The sequence below is a fragment of the Festucalex cinctus genome, chromosome 15 (assembly GCF_051991245.1).
Source record: "Festucalex cinctus isolate MCC-2025b chromosome 15, RoL_Fcin_1.0, whole genome shotgun sequence".
NCBI lineage: Eukaryota > Metazoa > Chordata > Actinopteri > Syngnathiformes > Syngnathidae > Festucalex > Festucalex cinctus.
Window position 1 is genome coordinate 23,821,167 of NC_135425.1, and position 19,144 is coordinate 23,840,310.

At 41.4% G+C, this 19,144-nt stretch overlaps 2 protein-coding genes across 15 annotated transcripts in view; one reads left to right on the top strand and one right to left on the bottom strand.

Moving 5' to 3' along the window:
- The window catches only part of col5a1 (procollagen, type V, alpha 1), a 67,490-nt gene that overhangs the window by 32,354 nt on the left and 15,992 nt on the right, over positions 1 to 19,144 (top strand). For all 4 annotated transcript variants that reach the window (XR_013278808.1, XM_077498261.1, XM_077498262.1 and 1 more), the window contains exons 6-38: positions 806 to 913; positions 979 to 1,368; positions 1,432 to 1,520; positions 2,388 to 3,078; positions 3,383 to 3,439; positions 6,365 to 6,406; positions 6,783 to 6,845; positions 7,299 to 7,373; positions 10,317 to 10,412; positions 10,506 to 10,562; positions 10,642 to 10,695; positions 10,817 to 10,870; positions 10,954 to 11,007; positions 11,100 to 11,153; positions 11,221 to 11,274; positions 11,364 to 11,408; positions 13,082 to 13,135; positions 13,250 to 13,294; positions 13,532 to 13,585; positions 13,659 to 13,703; positions 13,978 to 14,031; positions 14,913 to 14,957; positions 15,035 to 15,088; positions 15,964 to 16,008; positions 16,126 to 16,179; positions 17,083 to 17,190; positions 17,278 to 17,331; positions 17,806 to 17,859; positions 18,452 to 18,496; positions 18,627 to 18,680; positions 18,810 to 18,854; positions 18,930 to 18,983; positions 19,067 to 19,120. Coding sequence is in view for 3 of the 4 variants with exons in the window: in XM_077498261.1 (XP_077354387.1) it covers positions 806 to 913; positions 979 to 1,368; positions 1,432 to 1,520; positions 2,388 to 3,078; positions 3,383 to 3,439; positions 6,365 to 6,406; positions 6,783 to 6,845; positions 7,299 to 7,373; positions 10,317 to 10,412; positions 10,506 to 10,562; positions 10,642 to 10,695; positions 10,817 to 10,870; positions 10,954 to 11,007; positions 11,100 to 11,153; positions 11,221 to 11,274; positions 11,364 to 11,408; positions 13,082 to 13,135; positions 13,250 to 13,294; positions 13,532 to 13,585; positions 13,659 to 13,703; positions 13,978 to 14,031; positions 14,913 to 14,957; positions 15,035 to 15,088; positions 15,964 to 16,008; positions 16,126 to 16,179; positions 17,083 to 17,190; positions 17,278 to 17,331; positions 17,806 to 17,859; positions 18,452 to 18,496; positions 18,627 to 18,680; positions 18,810 to 18,854; positions 18,930 to 18,983; positions 19,067 to 19,120 (2,901 nt within the window). In the remaining variant the exon portion in view is untranslated. The remainder of the gene's footprint in view (positions 1 to 805; positions 914 to 978; positions 1,369 to 1,431; positions 1,521 to 2,387; positions 3,079 to 3,382; positions 3,440 to 6,364; positions 6,407 to 6,782; positions 6,846 to 7,298; positions 7,374 to 10,316; positions 10,413 to 10,505; positions 10,563 to 10,641; positions 10,696 to 10,816; positions 10,871 to 10,953; positions 11,008 to 11,099; positions 11,154 to 11,220; positions 11,275 to 11,363; positions 11,409 to 13,081; positions 13,136 to 13,249; positions 13,295 to 13,531; positions 13,586 to 13,658; positions 13,704 to 13,977; positions 14,032 to 14,912; positions 14,958 to 15,034; positions 15,089 to 15,963; positions 16,009 to 16,125; positions 16,180 to 17,082; positions 17,191 to 17,277; positions 17,332 to 17,805; positions 17,860 to 18,451; positions 18,497 to 18,626; positions 18,681 to 18,809; positions 18,855 to 18,929; positions 18,984 to 19,066; positions 19,121 to 19,144) is intronic.
- Positions 10,986 to 19,144, bottom strand: part of LOC144002782 (uncharacterized) — a 98,683-nt gene continuing 90,524 nt past the window's right edge. For 6 of the 11 annotated variants that reach the window (XM_077498320.1, XM_077498327.1, XM_077498325.1 and 3 more), the window contains 7 exons: positions 17,613 to 19,100; positions 17,276 to 17,311; positions 17,045 to 17,179; positions 16,692 to 16,819; positions 15,941 to 15,984; positions 15,018 to 15,119; positions 10,986 to 11,133 (listed from right to left, as the gene is read on the bottom strand). The gene's annotated coding sequence lies outside the window, so the exon portion shown is untranslated. Of the gene's footprint in view, positions 11,134 to 15,017; positions 15,132 to 15,940; positions 15,985 to 16,691; positions 16,820 to 17,044; positions 17,180 to 17,275; positions 17,312 to 17,612; positions 19,101 to 19,144 lie in introns of all 11 variants that reach the window. The other 5 variants (XM_077498329.1, XM_077498323.1, XM_077498330.1 and 2 more) reach the window with 5 other exon arrangements.

The following is a 19,144-nucleotide window of genomic DNA, read 5'->3' on the forward strand; positions in this document are numbered from 1 at the left end:
ATTTAATATACTGCAACTACAACACCAAAACACGTCAACACAATTTCAAACCTATCTTACGACATGACTCTAAAAAAATATAATAATGTCATTACACAAAACTGCATTGGAAATTTCACTGACAACCTAGCTCCTCCATGAAACACAAAAGCTGTGGGGTTAATCTGCAACAAAGACTATACAATCCTTATTTATTTATTTTTACAATTACACTTCCCCACAAGAACAAATTCAAACTCATTAAAACACACTTCTGGCTAATGAAAGTCTGCTAGCTTAATGCTAACATATAATGGAGAAAGTCATTGACAGGCAAATTAAATTAGCAAAAATGTTACTGTGATTACAGTATGAATATTCAGACAGCTGCTTTTTTTTTTTAAACGCATAAAAACAGAGCAGACAACAATACTTAGTCATATATTTCTCTGGTTTGTGGGAGCAACGACCATTACAGGAGATGAGTTGGGGACCTTCTCTGCCTCTTCTTGTTTTATCAATTACTCTGCATCTCTTCCAGTAGATTTCAGTGCTGCCTGGCAAATTGCAACAGAACGTGGTACTACTAAATGTACGCAATCCTAAATTCTGACTTGGCTATACTGTTGAAAAGGTAAAAAAAAACATATATAGCGTGGGAGTTCACTGCACTTCCTTGACACCAATTCCGACTTTACAAGGGATTTGGCACCATCTTGTGGTATTATAGAGCATCAAATGAAGAGCATAAATAACGGTTTAAGATTCGAGCGTTTAAAAATATAAATCGCTAAATAATCTCTCATCGTCCGTGTTGATTCTCTAGAACACAGAGGAGGACAGCTACTATTACGAGTACCCCTACTACGAGGACATGGACGGAAAGCCTCTCGAGTCAACTTCTGATGCCGAGGAGACAACTAAGGAAGTCAAGGTAGTCGATCAATAAACGTACTGCTGGAATACGTCGCACCGCAACAAATCTGCGCTGCGTTACAGGTGACGGGCGGAAGCAGCCTGGCGTCCAAAGTGGAGGATGCCGCGCGAGGCACCGGCGCTGGCGGAAAAGTGGTCATCACTTCGTCTTCCAGTTCATCTTCCAGCTCGGGTTCGTCGTCCAGCAGCTCTTCGGCGACCGCCACGGACGACGCCGGCGCTTACGACGGTTACGACAACTATGGGACCTACGAGAACTACTACGACGAGCTGACGCCGGCACCTGATGGCGACCGCTCTCAGCGCATCACTATCACCGGCACCGGTACTGGCGGGCAACTGGACTTATCAGGCGGAAAGATTGACTTGGGTGCAGGAAGTGCAGTGGAAACCCGGGTTATCAGCGGCGGCGGTGGTGGCGGTGGATCCTCAATCACCATTAATAAAACTACAGTAGGTGAATCACTTGGATGTATATAATAGCAATTCTTGAGTTCGTAACTTTGGTTTTCCTAGCTTGGAACTTCCTACGGTGACTACGGTGATTACGGCGATGGGGATTATGGTGTGGACAGCCATGTGACCACTGGAGGAGGCAGCAGCAGGTAGGGGACAGTCGCATGACATCACTCCAATCAGATTTAAGTCACCAATTTTAGGACTCAGGACTTGCTTGGATAAAATTCAGCAAAGACTGGACATTGACTTCATGAGACTTGACCTCGACTTGAACGGCATTTTACGCAAAAAAAAAAAAAAAAAAAAAAAAGGTGACGTATCTATATCTAGCGAATCTAAATGGCTAATTTGCGAAAATAAGGAAGTTGTGACTGAGCAGCTGACTTTACATCGGTTATGACTGGCTGAACTCAAGTAATGACTCAGCATGCTTGAAATGTTGTGGTGACTCGACTCACTTGATTGATGCAGCTTAACTCATTCAAACCCAAAAACTTATATATACACATTTTTTATACTTTGTCCTTCACTCCCAAGAACGTATTTATATATATATATGTTTGTTTTTTTTAATGCTAAAATATACAGAAGGCTTTGATATAGCTTCTGACATGAAGAGGCCGCTTAAAGCAATGGTTGTTATTACAAAAAACGGCCAGCAGGTGGCAGCAGAGTATAAGAGATTAGCCAGGGCCACGTTGCAACAATGTTGCTCTTTTTGCCAGTATTTCCAACAGGTTTGTAAATAATGATGAAACTTAGGTATATTCTAATGTTAACTGCTGCAAAACGGAAACAGATACAAAAATACTTTTTTTCTGATGAAAAAAAAAAAAAAGAGACTAATCTTTCTTTTGGTATATTCCATGTTTTTATAGCAATAGAACAGAATATCCTGTGGACCTTGCAAAATCAGTCCAAATTCAGTAAAATAGCCGGGAGCATAGGGGTTGCTTCAGTGAAAATGGCTAGGAGTGAAAGTGTTAAGAGACTCTCCTGTGCGAAAATTCCAGCCGTACAGTTCACATCGGTGGCGGTGGCGGTGGCGGCAGCACCATTCATCTTGGCGGTGGCGGCGGCAGCAGCAGCAGCAGCAGCATCAACCTTGGTGGTGGCAGCAGCACCATCGACCTGGGCCTTGGCGGTGGCACCATCGACCTGGGTGGAGGCAGCAGCAGTACCATTGACCTTGGTGGCGGAAGTAGCAGCACCATCAGGCTGGGCGGCGGTAGCAGCAGTGGTGGGACCATCTCGCTGGGCGGCGGAGGCAGCAGTAGCAGCAGCAGCAGCATCGACCTCGGTCTTGGAGGAGGTAGCAGCAGTGGCACCATCACCCTGGGCGGCGGTGGTGGAAGCAGCAGCTCCACCATCACTCGAGGGGGCGGAGGAAGCAGCTCCACCATTACCCTTGGCGGCGGTTCCGTTTCGGTCGGAGGTGGCTCCGTGTCAGCGGGAGGCTCTTCCACGCTTGGCGGTGGGTCGGCCAGCGCCGGAACCGGAGCCAGTGGTTCTATCGCCACTGGAACCGGCCTGGGCATTGAGGGCGAGGGGGATTACACGGACCTGGACAGCTTCAAAGAGGAGCACCTCAATAACTACGATGATTTGGATCTGAGTATTTATGATGACAACTACGACGACCTGGATTACCAAGACAAAGGTTCCAAAGTGCTTCCCGCCGAGACCAACGAGTATTACGGACAGGTAAGAGAAGACGCGATGCGATTGCAAAGGGGTGTGGATGGGAGATGAAAAAGAGAACAGTTGGGATGGAGTGGGGGGAGTAAAGTTTGACAGGAGTGCACCAGCTAAAGTGAAAGGCAAGAGAAAGCTACTAGAGGAGAACGGTAGTAGAGGACACTAGTTATGGAGCAAACAGGTAGTGAACATTTTTTTTCAGCAAGCAATTCAGCACACAAGAAGAGGATGGTACATTTTAAGATCAGTGGGAAAGAAAAACACATGAGGGAAGACCAGATAGCTGACGTGGTAAATGTTTGCATTGCAGGTCGATGGCGTCCGTGGCGAGAAGGGACAGAAGGGAGAACCTGCTGTCATCGAACCCGTAAGTATCACCACGCAAAGTTGGGGGACTCCAATCACATGACTTGACTCGAGTCAGACAAAACTTGTAAAAGGCTCGATTTGACGGACTGGGTGTTCATGAGACCTGACTTGACTTAGACTTAAGTATGGGACTTCACAAGTCAGTCTAAATGTGAAAATCTGCAATTTTCGAGATTTATGATTGGGTGCCATTTGTTTTGTTTTTGAATGAAAAGCTATTTTTATTGTTGTACCCCCCACAAACTTGAGATGGTAAGATGTGGCGGGCAAACGCAACCACATGTAACAGCAAAAAGATGATGACATTTGGATTTTTTGATCATATCGTAAAAAAGAGAATTGCAACATGCAGGGTTTGCAACTTAAAAGACAACAGCTGCAACAAACCAATAAAGAAATAGAAGCTCCTCTAAAGTGGCTCCAGCTTGGGTCAGAGGATTTAACTTTCGTTGAATCAGACTCAGACAACTTTGTGACTTGGACTTGAGTCGACTTGATTGATTGACTCAGTGTTTTGACCAATATAAAAACGCTTGAGTTGCGACTTGACTCTGACTTGGATATTAAAGACTCTGACTTGAGACATTATGAGGTGCTAAATATAAATTCAGGATCATTCATTGGTCTTATGTATTTATGAAGACCAGATGCTGAAGGTAAAACTGTATTAATGAGGTGACTTAACGTATCACAGGGCACATGAGATAAGCTGTGGCTTGATTTGCCAGACCCAAGACGAAATTACTTGGGACTTGCTTGAGACTTGAAGTTTGGGACTTGATATTTAGTCAAGACTGATGTACATACAGTATAGCTTGTAAATATTCTCATTCATCCAAGTAAATTTCACTCCAAGGGCATTGAGTCAATCTCAACTGGACTGTTGCGGCGGCTCATATGAGAGGCATAACAGTCCAAGACAACCACAACAGTCCAATTGCGATCAATCCATTCTGCCTTACTCCCACCTCTTGTACGCATGTATAGATGTCTGCATCAACCATCTGTATGCACTCCTCCAGACACAAACTGTTGCTGGACGTAGTACCAGAAGAGAGGCAGTGGTCAATGTAAACATTTGGAGAAGAGCCATGCGGGGCTCGTCAGTCATGTGTAAACACGGAGTGGGCTGTGCCTAAACACTGGGAGAGCGCAGAGGAGAGAACCATCCAAGCTTTTTTTTTTTTTTTGCTCAGAACCGAAGCTGCCTCACTCCCAAAACAAATGTCAATGAGTATACACTGCGGCGTGACGGAGTGTTTTTGGATTTATACTGACCGCGTGTTTAGCGTCTTGGCCTTGCAGACAATAGACAGATGTCGTCGATTTTGCCATTACACACATGCACAGACAACCGTGCGACTTTTCATCAGCGATCACTCGGAGCAATACTGTGAGGTAAACACTCAGAGGGGCGGGGGCCAGCGGGCCCTGGAAAACCGCTGAGGTCACAGAATTGCGTCCCAACGGAATACACTTGATTTATAGTAGCCTCAGAGGTTTTTTCTTTTTTTTGGTGCGGCCAGCACACTACTTTTTCCCAAAATGTTTTTTTTCCCCACACAAATTCCAACTACATCCTGATAAGAGTTGCCATGCCAACTCTTATCATGTACATGTCTTTTTGCAAATGTTCTTTTCAACCTCCTGATACAGTCGGCGCATCCTCATCACATTGTGGTTGTCTGCAGCAGTCTTTTCAACAACCTTTACACAATGTGTTCCCCCAACAGCATTTAACCTGTGCTCGTTGACAGGTCTTTTCCCCAAAATTTTTAATCCAGTCAAAATGTCCTGACCCTTGACACAACGTAGTTGTCGACAACAGTATTTTCCCCAAACCAATTTCCTATAAGATCACAAAAGAGTTGGCGCAACCCCTTCTCAAATTGTGCTCATCTTCACCTAATCTAGTGCTGTCAAAGTTAAAATTATCGCATTAATCATGTATTAACGCAGATTAATCACACTATTGATTTTGACCACAGATGATCTTTTAGCTTGAGAGCGGATGGTTACGTTCAAGGTAGCACAGGTTGTGTTTCTGGAATAAACATAACTACACGCATTAAAGTAAAGCATTTAACAAAATGTTTGATTAATATTTGTTCATGTCAAACTATTGGGGTCATTTTTATTTTCATTTTAAATAATGCTAGTAATTGACTGATTAGAAAAAGAGGAGGATAAGAATGTGCAGTTGATCAAAAACTGATAAAGATGTCCTCATTAACATTAAGTGTCAAAAGAACATAACAGGAGCTCTTCAAATTTTAAAGCGTTTTTAATTCAGCGATTAATCGTAGTTAATCCAAATTCTAAAATATGATTAATCTGATTTAAAAAAAAAAAAAAGTCATTTGGTGCACCCTTCTGTTGCATGCACAAGATTCCCACAGTGATGCGTTGTGGTGTTCTTTCCCAATTTTTTAAAGCTGCATACCTCTTTTCAACATAAATTTACATAAGCTGGCACACCCCTTTTGCCCTGCACACACCCGCCCAAAAATGCAAAGCAAAGTCTTGGTCAAAAATCATAATCTGACCACAATATTCATAACACACATTAATTTCACACCCTCCCTTGAGGGCGCACCCAGGGGGGGATTCCTGTGCTACGACCGTGCATTTCTTGTTTGAATACACCCAAAACGTTCCCACCACAAACTCAACTTGACATGCTTGCTGTTGCATGCATGTACATGTTGTCTCTCAAACGAGTCATCTGTGGTGGTGCGCGACATGGTGCGCCATGCATCGCGCTGCGCTGCAGGGCTTTTTTCTCTGCGCAGATTAATCACCAGCTCAAGTGACGGAATGACAGGCAGGAATGCGCGTTAAGGCTTGACCTTGTCGTTTTAATTCATTTTTCAAAACATCCCCCCCCCCTCCCCTCACGATTCATGTTCTTGGTGCCTTGCAGGGAATGCTGATGGAGGGTCCGCCTGGGCCTGAGGGGCCAGCGGTAAGTCAAGCCGCCTGAACATTGTCCTCGGCATGTCTTGTTCTTTCTGATTGTTGGCGCTGGTTGCCTTTCTCTCCCCGGCACGGCCTGTTTATGTTAGCGCTCTGCACACAAAACATGGCTTGATTTCCCCATTCAAAAAGGGAGCGGTCGCTTTCCCAGATGAGATACGGACTTGCCCAGATGTCCATTATTCCCCCCCCCTAAAGAGACAGTCCTAATTCAAGCCATACACATATGAAGAGCGCCCTCTGATGGAAGTTCCTTTACCCCCACATGTGTGACCACTTTTGAAATGCGGAAAAAAGAAAAAAAAAAAACACTTTATGGGGTACATGTGAGAGTTCAATGTCATCTTTTTGTGCCTATAAATTAGGGTCTTCCCGGACCTCCGGGGGCCTCTGGCTCGCCAGGCATTGCTGGAGAGACCGGCGAGAGGGTGAGTGCAAAAACAGTGCAAAAACTGCATTCAGATTTTAAGGGAAGAAATGTTTGCTATTTAGCCATCTATCTTTGTCGCTAGCTAGCTAGACTACACTGCACAAACTGGGCTTAGTAAACAAGAAGCAATGACATGAGGAATATTTTACTCACTAGAAGCAAAATTATAGATAGCTATCCACACTTAAAAACAAGAGTAGAAGCAATGACATGAGGAATATTACCTTAAGCTACTGTAAGAAAGAGTATCTGCCAATAGTAGAGCAAAATTTGACTTGATAAGATTTCTTAAAAACAAGCAATGAACACAGCCTTGATTTTAACATTTCATCTTGGCTTATATTTTTATTTTTATTATTGTATTTTTTGCAGGTTTTTATTTAACTAAGAAGGGCTTTTAAGCATTATGTGTGTGTGTGTGTGTTGATACACATTGTTTCTCACCTCTCAGGGTCTTCCGGGTCGTTCTGGTCTTCCTGGTGCTGATGGTCTACCAGGTCCTCCTGGCACTGTCCTGATGCTGCCTGTAAGTAAACCACAAGACAATATTATGATAAATAAGTGTATACGGCACTGTATTGGGGCATTCACTCCTTTTCAAGTGTGATTTATTGCATCACACTTCTGGTTTTATGTTAGCGTCATAACAGAGTGACTATCTATTGGAACCTATCATTTCTTATTGTTTTGTTTTGAATGTTAAAAACAAACAAACTGTGCTTGAGCAGCCTCTAGTGGTGTATATCACAAATACAACACCCCGGGTTTAATTCCAAATATGACATTGATTATAAATAGAATCTAATGTTTCACATCTGGGTTGTTTGTCTATCTAATAGTCAGCCATATATGTATCATGTTTTATACAGTTATAATAGTCTCGGGTCAAAATGACTTGAAATGTGCAAAAGGGTATAGGGTGACAAAAAAAATCATCCATAGATGAATATTGATCTGATTTTTTTTTCCTTCATATTGTCCCAGACCCAGATACATAGAACATGTGTAAATGGCATTGATATATTTAATGGTAATTTTACTCACTTGTCCACATTAAATTAGCAAACATAAATCAAATGTTATTAGTCAAAATCAGCTTGAGCCGCTAAACTACGAATCTGGTCAAAATGATCCATGACCCAAAAGAGCCGATCATTTCCCATTAAATTAGTTTTAAAGGAGGGTGGGGACAGTCATTCCTTTAAATTAGTAAAATATTAAATCGGGTCAAAATGAGCGAGAAGTGCGTCACGTTAGCTTGCGCCTCCTTCCTTCTCACCGTCTCTGATGAGTTCCCCAGATGCAAATTTGCGTTTCTTCGTGAACTGCGTCTGGACAGGAAGTCTGTCATTCTGCTGGAAAAATGATTCCCTGAAAAAGAGAAAACACACACACAAAAAAACTTTTCAGCACATTGAGTTCATTTGCATTTGTGATTTGGAGAATAAAACGCATGACATATGTGAAGGTCAACCGAGCCCACTGACTTTATGATCGGGCCAAGCAGCTAATGAAAGCCACGTGAAATCCCAACAAATGCCGGAATTTGTGGTGAGAGAGGAAATGAGTCACCACTGCATCCAGCTGCCCGTATATCGCCTCTTGATATATACATATTTGGAAAAACTCATCATTAATGAGGCAATCTATAAACAATTCCCTGAAATTGTGTGATGTCACCTTGGACTACGTTTTCCTGGCCACGAACCAAAGCTAGGGCTCCCGTGAAATTAATTTGCAGATTGTTTATTAAATTTTGGAATATTACGTTAATTTGGGGGAAAATGATCTAATACATTAAAATATGAATCACTATAATGGCATGGAGGCAGTAAAATGGCAGTAGATTATACCAGTAAAAAAAAATTGACCTTGAAAACCCCAGGCTGGAGTTTATTATTTCCATTACTATATTTTATTCACTTATAATTTAGTTTATATTTTATTTTACTTTGCTAAACGCACACCACACCACATAATTCTTCAGGATCTGAAAAAAGGTTCATGGAATATTCCTGTGTGGTGCAATGTTGTCTTGTGGCCACCAGGTGGCAGGTATAGCATTTGTTGAAACGGCCTTGGGCTCGCCAATGCTGCTTGGTGTGATGGAAAATATCCTTCCATCCATTTTCTTAGCGTTTGGCCTCATTCGGGTGGCAGGTGAGCTGGAGCCTATCAAAGCTGACTTTTTGGAGACACAAGCGGGGTACACCCAGGACTGGTCGCTGGGCAATCTCAGGCCACACAGAGACCAATTCACACTTATGGACAATTTACAAGCTTCAGTAAACCTAACACATATGTTTTTGGAATGTGGAAGGAAGTCGGACGAATGTAGTCATAAAATAAAATAAAAATAAAAATAAAAAAACAATATAAATAATGTATTATAATAATTATTAAATAATTAATATAATGAAATGACTTCACAAGAAGTGGGATACACCCTTGACTGGTCGCCGACCAATTTATCCACATAAAAACAAGTAACTATTTACTTTTATATTCACACGTATGGATAATTGACTGTCTTCTGTAAATCTCAACTGAGTTTTGGCGAGAGAAGCGGGCAACACCCTGGACAGGTCACCAGCCAATAAGATGGCACATACAGACAGTAAGAAAGAATGTTCAATTAAACTAACATACGTTTATGAAAAGTAGCTGGAGTAATTTAGTAAATCAGTCACCTGAGAATGACATTGGGCAAGAGGAGTGGGGCACACCCTGGATTGGTCGCTGGACATAAGTTACATTCTCAACTGCAGACAAATGAAGAGTCTTCAGATAACATCAGGTGATTTTTGGCGAGAGAAGTTGGATACACCCTGGACTGGTCGCCAGCTATTCTCAGACCGCATATAGACAAACAACCATTCTCGTTTCCATTTACGCCCGTGGAGAAATTAATCTTAAAATAACTTCAGGTGATTTTTGGTGAGAGAAGTGGGGCACACTCTGGACTGGCCGCCATCTGATCGCAGTGCGCATATTGACAAACAACTATTTACACTCCATTAACACCTACAGTCAGTCATCAATGGAGCTAACGTGCGATTTGGATTATGAAAGTTACCCAACAATGACATTTGGCGAGAGAAGCGGTGCAAGCTGGCCAATCTCAGGCCACATAGAAACAACCATTTTAACATTTACATTCAGATCTACCGATAAATGGAGTCTTCTGATAATTTCAGATGGTTTTTGGCAAGAGATGAGGGGCGCTCCCCTGTACTGGTCGCAGGACAGATGTTAACATTCACACCTCCAGTCGTCAACATGCATGTTTTTGGAACGTCGGCCATATTGAGTACCAGGAGAAAGGCCTGAATTCCAACTCGAACCTAGGAACTTTGGAGCAGACATTAGAAACCACTAGTACACCGTGCCGCCTGTGGCTTCTAAATCAAACTGGAGTTATTCGTTTTTGCCATATTCGGTCAACTTGTATCTTCTTTTCCCGTCACAGTTCCGATTCAGCGCCGGAGGAGGGGACTCCGGACAGAAGGGACCGGCCATGTCGGCTCAGGAGGCCCAGATGCAGGCCATCATGCAGCAGGCTCGGGTGAGCGAGCATCCACACGCGCGCGCCTTCGTGTCTCCGAACACACTTGCGCGTGATTCGTCTTGATGTTGATTTTCGTGCTCCCGTGTCCAGCTGGCGATGCGCGGATCCACCGGCCCCATGGGACTGACGGGCAGGCCCGGCCCGCTGGTGCGTACGAAAACAAAGTCGGCCGAGGTCACGTGACAGATGATGAGAATGATGTCACCTATCAAGGTTGTTGTTTCAGGGTCCTCCTGGTGTGGCGGGACTGAAGGGAGAGTCCGGAGAGGCCGGTCCTCAGGTGAATATTTACTACTCCGTAAAACTGTTATGAACCACTTGGTTTATTATATTGTGTTTATGTTTTTATGGTATTGTTTTGTAATTATAATCAAATTAATTCAATTGAATTTTACTTGCAGGGTCCACGGGGACCAGTGGGCTCAACTGGACCTCTCGGAAAGCCCGGCAGAAGGGTACGTGTGACGCAAAGTCAAGGCCAAACATACAGCAAACAATTACAATATCATAATAATAATAAAAATCTTGACCTTTGAAGGGTCGCGCCGGAGCTGATGGCGCTAGGGGTATGCCGGGTCAGTCTGGAACCAAGGTACGTGGACCCCCGTTCAGACTTTGGTTGTAATAAGACATTCCGGAAACCTGGAATTGCTGCAACGTTTTCTTCTTCTTTTTTTTTCCCAGGGAGATCGCGGCTTCGACGGTCTGGCCGGACTTCCTGGCGAAAAAGGACACAGAGTGAGTGACTGATTGTTTTCCCCTGTTGATATTCCCGTTTTCTTGACACCAATGCGCTTGGTTCCAGGGTGAAGCGGGACCCCATGGACCGCCTGGCGCACCCGGAGAGGATGGAGAGAGGGTAAGACCAGAACATAATTTTTTTATTTTTTTTTTTATATATAAACGTATCTACCTCCTATGTGATCTTGATGATTTTCTCGCCTGCAGGGAGATGACGGAGAGATCGGACCAAGGGGACTTCCTGGGGAACCAGTGAGTGTTCCCATTTAAAAAAAAAAAAAAAAAAAAAAAAAAAAAACGTGTACGTTATGAGTCAGATTTTAGCCTGCGCAATTTTGCTGGATTTACGGTATTCTCATAACCTGAACAATTTTGAGGGGATTTAATTGGGGTGAATTAGGGTAGTCTCATTTTAACTCGTGTAATTTTTGTGGGCTTTACAGTCGTCTTTTCTTTTAGTCGTGCAACTTTAGTGGGATTTGCAGATTCCTCATTTCAACCGATGCAATTTTTGTGGGATTCATGGATTTCTATTTCAAACTGCACAACTTTGATGGAATTTGGGGTAGACTCATTTCTTCTGCACCTAAACATTTGATTTACAGTAGTCGTAACCTGCACAACCTTTAGGGCACTTTAAGTCTTAATTGAACCTGCGCAACATTTGAGGGATTTTTAGTGGTTTCATTTTTACCAGAGTAATTCTGAGGGCATTAGTCTTATTTAAATCCTCGTAATTTGTGGGGGATTTACAGTGGTCTCTGACGGCTGCAATTTTTGAGAGATTTATGGTAGTCTTGTTTTAACATGCACAACTTCTGGGTCATTTACAGTAGCCTTATTATATTTAATATGTGCAATTTAAGGTGGCTTTCTTTTAATTTTCGTTTTCATTTTAAGACTTGTAACCATTGAAGGTCATATTTTAAACTGCGCAACTTTTTTTTTTAAATTATTATTAACAGTAATTTCTTTTGACCTGCGTAATAGTTGGATGACTTATGGTAGTCTTGGTTTAATTTTTGCTGGGATTTACAATACTCTTATTCTGACCTGAACATCTTTTGGGGATTTAACACTAGCCTTACTGTAACATGCCCAATATTTGAAGGATTTACAGTAACCTTACCAATGTGCACAAATTTTTGAGCGATTTATAATAGTCTTATTTTAACCTGCACAATTTTCTGAGGATTTACTGCCATCTCATTTTAGACTTTCAATTTCTGGGGGCTTTTACAGTAGTCTCATTAAAATCTGCAATAATGGTTGAGTTACGATAGTCTCACGTTCAGCCTTGCAACTTTTGGGGGATTTACGGTAGTCTCATTTTAACCTCTATTAAGTCTCAGCAGCTCACCTCCAAGGCCTCTTAGAACTGCCGTTATGATTTATTTTATCCACCAGGGTGTGCTACACTAGCCTGATGTCATGCACATGCAGGCAGGGAGTGGAAAACAAACAGTGATCTTGAGGGTGTCTTCTCGTATCAAATTCATTTTGGTGCAGGCCACAAACTGCAATTTGAACTCATTTTGGACAGAACATTAAAATGATTACATCAAGCCATATATATTTTGTTGATTTTGGTTACTCTGTTTAAGTCACAGGAACTGGAACAGGATTTTACATTATGTTTCGAATGGATGTGTAAATAATTGTGTAAAATATCTTTTGAAAAAATCATGCTGATGATTTAATGAAGAAATGTTGCTGTTAATATGTATAATTTTCAGACTTGTTAAATTTATCCTGTCGACCACGTTGGTCCACTGTAGAAGGACATTTGGGTGGACAGTTGAAATAAAATACATCAAATTAAAACTTTTTTTTTTTTTTTTTTTTTTTTGTGGATTATGATGAACAACTCACTGGCGGCTGGCGTGATGGCATTTCTAATGTCATTCTTTCTTCCCTTTTCCCAGGGACCCCGTGGTTTGTTGGGACCTAAAGGACCTCAGGGACCTCCCGGACCTCCTGTGAGTCTCCTCATCCTCACCACCACTCGCCTTTCACAGCTAAAGCTACGGCTAATAGTTATGGGATACTTATGTTTGATGCAGTAATATTCTCTCTCATGTGGCGTCCCGCAGGGTGTCACTGGAGTGGACGGCCACCCGGGACCCAAAGGCAACGTCGTAAGTGACCAAACATGGACACAGTTGGTTTTCGAGGAGGAAATGGGAAAAGACTCATTTCACTCTGTGCAACTTTTGGAGGATTTATAGTAGTAGTCTTTAATTTTATTTTAATCTGTGCTAATTTTGGGGCATTTTAGGGAGTCTTATTTGAACATGTGACACTTTTGAGGGATTTATGGTTATAGTAAAAGTCTGGCTTATGATGGCTTATGTTTTTTTGCACCTGACCCAAAGGGACCTCAAGGAGAACCGGGACCTCCAGGTCAGCAAGGCAACCCTGGAGCTCAGGTGAGTAGATGCTCGGAAAACCTTTCTGAGATAATACATGATTTATTTATTTACTTTTTAAACCTCCTTGCAGGGACTTGCTGGGCCTCAAGGTGCCATCGGACCTCCCGGAGAGAAGGTGACGTCTTTGTTTTTGTGGAACTTAACTATGTTTGAGGCATGAATCTGCCACCTCTGCAATCCGACTTAATGGGATGTTAATGCAAATGCTAATGCTAAGTCACGAGCGCAGCGTGCCTTCGAGGCACAAGTGAAATACAGCTCCCATCTACTTTTTAATTAGTCAACTATTAAATAATGTAGCGGGTTTCCTCCAACGCATGCAGATTTATTTCTAGGAGTGTGACTTATATATTTTCTTCTTTTTTTTTTTTTTTTTTCCCTACTTGCAGGGTCCCAATGGTAAGCCCGGCTTGCCAGGAATGCCAGGAGCTGACGGACCACCTGTGAGTTCCCCTTCTTATCATGTACCAAAAGATATTTGGGAAGCATATTTTTTTTTGTAAATGTTTTCATCTTATATTTGCAATCAATATCATTCACTGGTTATCGTCAAACAACTGAAAATTAAATCAATACGTCCCACAATGCATTTGGATTTTGTACATTCATGTAATGACGCCATTCATTTTTTTGTGTGCTTAAGACAGCATAAAATAAACAAAGAATTATACAATAAATAACCAATACATAATAATTATAATATGCATTGACACCATATATTTAATTCATTTTTGCATTATTTCTATGGCTCAAACAACTCATTGTCAATTTTGTAGCTATAAAAAAACTTTTCTATCAATCAGTATTCGGCCTGCAATAGGCTCCCTTATCCTTCTTTAGCCTTGAGAGTACAAATAGGTCTTTGCACTTCTTTTATTTCCCGCATTTTTTTCCCAACACTTCCATTTGTTTGCTGGCGCCCACATGCACCTCATCTCGGATCAATTTCCTTCTCAAAGTGGCAACACTGGAAAGCCATCAGAGCTCCATTTCCTTCCAATCTCAGCACTCTCTCAGCTGAAATAAGAAATGTGCATACGTGCGTGCGTGTGCATGCGTGCGCGCACGTGTGCGTACACAGAACATATACAGTATGTATGTATGAAGTCCAGTTGTGAGACCATAAAGCAGTGCATTAAGAACAAATTTCTCACTGGTGAATGAAGATTTCCATTTATTTTGTCCTCTAGTAGATTTACCACTTCCTCTTTTATTGCAATATAATAAATGTGTCTTTACGATGATCTTTGGCCATCATAATAAGTCTTTATGATTGTCATTAGCCGCAGATGAGATACAATTTTTTGACTGTCATGATTCTTAGGGTCACCCTGGAAAAGAAGGACCTCACGGAGAGAAGGGACATATGGTAACTTATTCACTACAAATCTATTGCGTGTGTCTGTGTGTGTGTGTTTCAAGTATTGACCTTACTGTTGTCGCCAGGGACCTGCCGGCCCTCAAGGACCCATCGGTTATCCTGGTCCACGAGGTGTGAAGGTGAGTTGCCAACCAACCACGGGCTGATGAACTGACAAGAAAACTGTTAGCGATGTTTGTAATACGAAAATAAGTGTCTACAAATGAGTATGAGTGATGCTGTAAAGACGATACATAGTCAAATTATGAGAGGAAAAAGTTGCAAGCGGCAAGTAGGAAATCATGAGGATAAAGTGTCAATATTTGGAGAAAAAACAATAATTTAGGAGCATTAAGTAGAATTTTTCATGAGAAAATTTCATAACATTATGAAAAAATAAGTGGGATTTTACAAGCAAAGTTTGCAATTTAAAAAAAAAGGTTTTTACAAGAATAAAGTCTTATATATTCTAGTAATATAGTTGAAAAATTATAACACAAGATGGGATTTTTTTTTTTTACCCCAAAACAAGCTGCAATATTTAGCCAAATAAAATCCTTTTCAGAAAAGATGCCATGTGAAAAAGGTGGCTTTTTCACACCCAATAAAAATCTCAATATAGGGACATTAATTTGAGATTTGCGGTAATTTCACAAATACAAAGTCAAGTTCTTCCCATAAAATAGTTGTAATTTTACTAGAACAAAGAACAAACACTTTTGGAATATTATTAGCCTAATGAGTGTTTTTTTCCCCCTAGAAAAAAAAAGTGCTATTATGAATTATTAGTAAAAATCGTAATGAGATGAGAGTTCTGAGTTTCTTCTTAGAAAAAGTGTATTATTACAATAAGAAAAATATTTTTTTAAAGGAAAATTCACTTAGTAATAATACAAGAATCGCGTGATATTTTTGAAGAAAGAAAAAAAATCAACATTGTGAGAATTTAGTAACATTTTCTTGTGTGCAAACTTTTCAGCTCTGAAGCTTACTTTTTCCCGTTATTGTGTCTCAGGGAGCAGATGGCGTCCGCGGCCTGAAAGGAACCAAAGGAGAGAAGGTAAGCGAAGGAGAAGTGTTAGTAACTTGTTGATGATTATTCATGGTGCGTCGTCTGTCATCCCCGGGTGTCATTTGAAGAATTTCCATTTAAATTGCGCCTCGCTCTTGTTGCCAGGGAGAAGACGGCTTCCCTGGCTTCAAGGGAGATATGGGTATCAAGGGTGACAGGGTAAGTCTTCCTTGCTTGTTTTCTTGTTCGAAAGCCAAAAGTAGCACTCTGTTGTACGCTAGTCCCGCTGCGGGATTGTATGTAATGATCAAACATAAGGCACCATTACAATCGCTACGCACCGTCCGCTTTCCAGTCGTAATTCCCACAACTTAAAACGCGAGTTGTAACTTTTCACTTTGAGTCATAAATTTTGAGTCGTGAGTCTTGGTCTTTAACAGTGCTTGGTAATTGTAAGTCGTTAACTATATGTCATTTGTAGGCTTTAACCTTGAGTCATAACCTACAGTCATAGCCTTCACTTAAGTCTTAGCATTTAGCCATGATCAGTCTTTCACACTGAGGTATCACCGTTAACTGTAAAGGAATAGACTTTTGAGTCCTTAGCCTTTAACCGTTAGTTTTATGTTGAAGCAAAGCCTTCAGCCTTGGGTCAGACCCTTTTAAAGGCCATCTTGGCCTTTAGCCACAAGTTGTTGCCTTTAACTTGACCTGCAGTTTATGTTTTTTACCTTGAGTTGTAACCTTGAGTTCAGTGCCTTTTACAATAAATTGTAGCCCAAACTAGCTACGATGGAGCCACATCGTCACTTTGTACCTCAGACTTCACTTCAAACGCCAAAGCATCCACTCAACCTGACTTAAAAATAAAAAATAAAAAATAAAAAATCAATGGCGCTTTAAACGCATCATACCCTGGAGAGTTTTCCTCCGGTTCCTCAAGACAACAGGCAGATCGATATGATAGACTAGAGGATAATCCAACATAAAAGCTGCCAGACAAAAAAAAAAAAAAAAAAAAAAAAAAAAAAAAAAAAAAAAAAAAGTGTGTTGCTTTCAATTTTTCGACCATATTTTCTCTTACCATCAATGCTAAAGCTTGCCTTTTCCCTATCCACGTAGGGCGAGCTCGGACCGGCAGGATCCAGAGGTGAAGACGGTCCCGAGGGGCCCAAGGGTCGCTCAGGTCTCCCTGGAGACTCTGGTCCTCTTGGCCCATCTGGCGAGAAGGTAACAAGTAGTCACAGTCGTGTAGCTAGTATGTGACACTAACATAGCAGTCTATCATCTATCGTTTACGGGTATATCATCTCACAGGGTAAACTCGGAGTGCCTGGCTTGCCCGGATACCCTGGAAGACAAGGACCAAAGGTACAATTGGCAGCACTTTGCACATATGAATAGTTCTTCATTTTTAGGACAAATGTCACTTTGGAGGCAATTCTGCTGACTTTCTATTCAAGTAAAACAGTAGGAAAAAAAAATGCATTATTTTTTTATTTATTTTTTTCTTAAGCAAGCAATCTACCTGTTTTTGTTCATAGTTAGGCCTTGGCAGAGGTACATTCTAGTTTTGTGTATGGTCAGATTGGCATTGCTAATTTAATATAAGAATAAGACCTTTGCACCAAGTTACCAAAAAATAAACTTACCGTGTCTTTTCTAGGAATGATTTTCTTTCCATTTCAGATTGGCTAAATTTGTCCCTTAAGGTCGCTCACTGTGCATTTAATAGCTTCGGATAGAAAAAGAAAAAAGTTAATTTTTTACACTTTTGATAAAAAAAAAATATATATATATTTTTTTTAAGTGAGAGTAAATACACAATTCTTGTTTTCCTTATAGGGATCTCAAGGTTTCCAAGGCTTCTCTGGTGCAAACGGAGAGAAAGGAACTCGGGTAAGTGCGACTATGGCATTACATAGTGTAGGATATACAAATACAAATATAACAAATATACAGCATGGTGTAGTATGACAGTGCAACATAACCAAGTGGCTTATACAGTAATATAACATAACATACAATAGCACAACCTTAAGTAGCATAACATAACGGAGCATTACATAGGATAGCATGACATGACAACATAGCATTGCTTGAAATCGCGGAGTCAACCCAACTGAACGTTGAGTAGCATAAGATAACACCGTCACATAATCAACATAACATAGCATGGCACACTCTAGCGAAACAGCATCGCATAACATAATGTAGGCTAGCATAACAACATAAAAAACATCATCTTATAGCAAAACATAGCATAGTAGCATAACAAAATATTGTAGCATAGCAAAGCAACATAGCATAGCACAGCTTAGCATAATGCATAAAATTGCATATGTATAAAATTGCATATGTATAAAATGCATAAAAATGCATACAAAATGATTACAAAGAATTTGTTATTTTTCCTTTTCAACATCCTAAATGTCTCAGATAGAAATGATGGGGGGGAAAGAATTTCACTCACTCTCTTTTATGTCCGCAGGGAACGGCGGGAAAGCCGGGACCACGTGGCCAGCGAGGACCGACGGTGAGTGTCTAAGTCAGCAGAGTCGTGACACTAACAGATGGCCATCTTGGCACCTCAGTCCACGAAAATGAATCCTGGTGGGGATCTGAGGGTCTTGTCGTGATAAGTCTCCATTCCTTGTTTTCCGCAGGGCCCTCGAGGTGAGAGAGGACCCAGAGGACCCACGGGAAAAGCTGGACCAAAAGTGCGTCAAACTTTTACTTTAAATGTCAAATCTATGCTTGCTTGAATGGACTTATTTTATTATACTCATTTATAATCATTTTTATTATATCTATAAATCGAAATTTCAACTCGAGTTTCTTTTCCGCAGGGCAACTCAGGGACCGACGGACCACCAGGACCTCCCGGTGAGAGGGTAGGTGGCTTACTGAGATCTTAAATTAATAATTCAAATAATTTCATTAATATGTTGTTGTTGTTATTGTGTCAGGGTCTGCCTGGACCTCAAGGACCAACAGGATTCCCAGGACCAAAGGGCCCACCTGTAAGTACTCACCGCCCTTCATTTTCCACCCTCAATCCATCCACTTCCTGTTGTGTAAAGTGTGACTTTGTGTGGTTCCTCAGGGGCCTGCCGGGAAAGACGGACTTCCTGGACACCCTGGACAGAGAGGAGAGACTGTGAGTGGTTGTCTAAAAAATGAT